At 36.1% G+C, this 4,214-nt stretch overlaps 1 protein-coding gene across 1 annotated transcript in view; it reads right to left on the bottom strand.

The window, feature by feature from the left end:
• The window catches only part of LOC101315457, a 2,716-nt gene extending 1,646 nt beyond the window's left edge, over positions 1-1,070 (bottom strand). The window contains exons 1-3 of the mRNA XM_004305234.1: positions 668-1,070; positions 245-557; positions 41-115 (exon numbers count right to left, since the gene is read on the bottom strand). Of these exons, the coding sequence (XP_004305282.1) occupies positions 41-115; positions 245-557; positions 668-825 (546 nt within the window). The 5' untranslated portion in view covers positions 826-1,070. The remainder of the gene's footprint in view (positions 1-40; positions 116-244; positions 558-667) is intronic.
• Between the last annotated feature and the right edge of the window lie 3,144 nt (positions 1,071-4,214).

Below are 4,214 nucleotides of genomic sequence, written 5' to 3'. Positions count from 1 at the left end.
AGAGAGAGAGAGAGAGAGAGAGAGAGAGAATTGTGTTAACCTTTAGTGGTGGTTGGCTTGAAGATGGTTGAACCCTAGCTTTCTTGCACATTCCGCCGGCGGGAGGACTATCACACTGGTAAGTAAAAACACCATTCATATGCATATGGAAAATATAAAAACCCAGATAAATATAATTTATCAAGAGAAGTAGTGATTACATAATAAAAAAGGACGGAAAAAAAATAATACTGCCGTCACTTACCTCAGATGAGTGATCTGCATGCTGGTTCTTCTGGTTATAGGAAAAATCCAACATATTATTACTACTTAAACTAGTGACACAAGACCTAGGGGATGAAACCGGCATGTTGATTTGTACTGCTGACCAAGATGGCCTATTAATATAAGGTGCCTGAAATTCTTCATGTCCTCCGTCACCACCATACAAGTTGTTCTGGGAATTAATCTCTTGCTTTATAATATTACTATCAACAGCAGGATTAACCCTTGGATAAGACTGTGGAAAATGATTCAGACTTCCAAAGTTGTCTTGATCTTGTCCAGACAATCCACCCCTGAAAACAAAACAAAAACATTCACCTAATTATAAAAACCCAGAAACAAACTTTCACTGCAACCTCATGTCACCGGCGATCATGAGAGAGAGAGAGAGAGAGAGAGTTACAGAAGTAATTGGCTCCAAGATTGTGGAGGCTCTAGGTTATGCTGATCAGTAGGGAAGGAATTGATAAGCTGAGGGAGTGAACTAGAAGATCCAAGTTGAGAAGGGAAGATAGATGATGGTGGATGCATGCTCCACCAGTTAGGGTTTCCGGCCATCATTTGTTGCCCTTGAGACAACTAATGAAAAACACTAGCTTCCTTCTGATCACTAGCTACTTCATGCGCGCTTTGAACGAAAAGATCACAAAAGAAACTAAAAAAGAATTCTCCTTTCCTCTTCTCTCTGCTGCTTCCCTTGCTTTCCTTTCTCTTTTGCTTTCTTCCTCACTTTTCTAAACTTCCCTGTATGTGCACCCAAACAAGACCTTGCTAGCTAAAAGCTTTTGTGGGTACTGTTTGCTTTTCTCCGATGAGGTTGAATCGGAAGCTTATAAGCTTAAAGAAAACTGATAGAGAGGGTGGGTTTGAGAAAACATTTGCTTAATGTTTCTCTTGTTTCATTTCTTATTTTTTGGTTACAACTCTTGTTTCATTTCTTTAGTACGTAATATCTTTTTTTCCTTTATTCCAGCTTTTGCTTTTCAAAATAAAGTGATAGCAAAAAAGCTGGCCGGTGTGGGAGCGTTTTCTGGCTCTCATAAACTAATTAATGGTTCCTAAGGGTTACTTCCTCTAATTGGGGTTGTATTTTAGGAGGAGGTTGGGTCTTCTTTTAATTGAACTTAGCCTAGCTTATTACAATTGCTATTTATAGTATCAAACTATCAACGTCTATATGGTTTATTTCTTGATGTAAATTCACTTCTTAAAAACAAAAACAAAATAGACCACATGTGGGTGAACAAAACTGAAAAAGTTTTATATGGAGCATATTTTGGAAATCTTCGGATTCGGATTAAGAGTGGAAAGCTCTGATAGGGTTCTCTTTTCTAGGCATATAAACTAGCTAGCAAAGCCAACGACACCGCAGTAAAAGTGAATATCGAGCATCCCTAAGACATCGAACATACATTACCATTAACAATTGAGCGCACGCAACACTATCTTCCCAATCATCTCTGAACATTATCATTTAGAAACCTCCGTCTAGCAGCAAGCCCGTGAACATCAGGGAGGCCGAAGGCCGACACAGAAGTCCCTTCCTTGTCCAGATTTGCACAATGTAGTGATATACGTACTTTATATTGGCGTACCTGGTGTCCGCCTCTCCACCACCCTCGATCCTGGCCTTTATGGAATGAGTCATTCTTAGACACCCGTGGGAGTCCCAGGAGTCAAGTGGATGTCGTAAAAAAAAAAAATTTAAAAAAAAGACGTACAACATACATCTTCGTAAGTCAGAAAGTCTCGTGGACAGTATTTGCTGGCTGGCCCATATTACGGGTCCATGTTTGTGACAAAGTTCATAAGTGGGCAGTCCTTATGCCAACGACATTGGCAAACATATGTATGGGATTATGGAAGATATGCCGTAACCTCATGGTGCTCATTGGCACGAAGCAAGCGACGCAGGCATGAGTTTGGGTTCGACCTTGCCTAAAGGGAAGTGATGCTAGCAAGCACGGAATGACGACATCATGCTAGACAGAAGGAAACCAAAAGCCAAAGGTGCGCATTGAAGGATAAGTTGCCTACACAAACAGGATGTTAGCAAGCCTGACATGTGTTGAGACATAAGGTAGGAGGTGAGCCATAATGATGGAAAACCTGACAAGCCTCGTTGGTGTGCCTAGTGAATAAGTCTCACTAGCGAGCCTTGTCAGCTTGTCGACAAGGCACACTACTACACACAGAGACATCCACAGCGTTTGAAAAACGCCATTAAATGTCTTTCATGGCGTTTTTAAACGTCATCTCCAAACACCGTCTAAAGTGACGCCGTCTTTTTTATGGCGTTTTTGTAGCGTTTATGAAAAAGATCAATGGCGTTTCAAAAACGCAAAAGCCATTAAAAGTTTTTCAACAATGTTTCAAAAACGTCAGTAAACTCGTGGCGTTTTGTAAACGTCATAAAAAGAATTTCCATGACGTTTTAAAAACGCCATGAATTCTTTTCCAGCTTTTAAAAAAATTATACATTGATTTTCTGATCATATGTAGAAACTCAATTATTCTGTTACCAAAAAATACACACATCACAATCAGAAAATTGTAGTGCTTACATTTGAACAAACAAAAGAAGAGATACCCATCTACAATATTCCATTGAAGAATCTGAAATACTTTATACATCATACTATAGAAAATTTAAGTACTCTATCGGAAATTTGTTTACGGAGTTTATACATTATATATCATATTATAGAAAATTCAAGCACTGCATCGCAAATTTGATCACAAAGCTTATTGGGGAGTCCCTCACAGACTCGAAGGGAAAGAGGAAATTGTTCATTTTCTGAAGCTATCAGATTGAAGTTCTGATATCAGTAATATTAACTAAATAAAACCTCTCATTGCCAATAAAGCATAAAATATTAGAAGGACAAATCTTTCAAAAAATACTGCCATGTAAAAACTGTTACATTTATGATGTAACTATCAAACACTACTGAACTAGAAAAGAATAACAACAACGTCTGCGTTTGAAAAAATAAAAATGTTAGCTCGATATTGTTAACTTATTTTCTGATCTCGTATTACTAGTTTGGTTATAAGAGGTCTGATCACGTGAGTTTGAAACCTATTATCCAAGACCACAGAACATGCATGAGCTAATTAACATGATATATATAAACTCGTCCACTTCTGCATCTTCCCATCAATCACCAATACCTGCAGATATGCATGTACTATTATTATCTGTATGTATGTATATAATTATGAATCTGTATTTTAAAAGAAAAAAAGGGGGTGTATTGTATATAGAATTAGTGGAAGTTTTAAAGAAGTCTATGGAATTTGAAAGTTTAGGTGTATTCAATACAGACTTATAAAAATCTATTAAAGTCTGGGTGTATTCAATTAGATTTTAAAAAATCATTATGAATTCCACCAAAGTTCAGAGGTATTCAATTAAGACTTTTTAAAATGAATAGAAGTTCAGATGTATTCAAAATATCATTCATACTTATGGAATTAATAACTCATGGATAATTATGGACTTTGTAGTGTAAATTACACACACCAAACTCCAATATTTTTTCATCCACTAGAGCAAAGATTTGGAAAAGTCTACGGTAGACTTTCTCTTTACATGTGAATAGGTTGATCCTACAATACATCATCTTTTTTTTCTTTTTTATAATATTTTGTGCTATCAATGTTCTATTCTACCTATTCTTTTCAATGTTTTTTGAATGTTAATATTTTGTTGTATTTCAATTGTAATGCTTGGAATCCTCGATAACCTAAATGTTATATACTAACTCTTAATATTAGAACCACATGATCATATATTATTATATTAGCGTACATGAATTAAACTGTGAACATCTAATGTCCCACTTTAGAATATGTGTCTTTGGTTAACGTACAAGTATGCGTGTTGTTAAGTTAATATAGTTTTTTTTTGTTTACTTATTGTTTATTGTATTTCAATCAAATATTAC

The sequence above is a fragment of the Fragaria vesca genome, linkage group LG6, assembly GCF_000184155.1.
Source record: "Fragaria vesca subsp. vesca linkage group LG6, FraVesHawaii_1.0, whole genome shotgun sequence".
Classification (NCBI taxonomy): Eukaryota; Viridiplantae; Streptophyta; class Magnoliopsida; order Rosales; family Rosaceae; genus Fragaria; species Fragaria vesca.
This window is presented reverse-complemented; position numbering and strand designations above follow the sequence as displayed.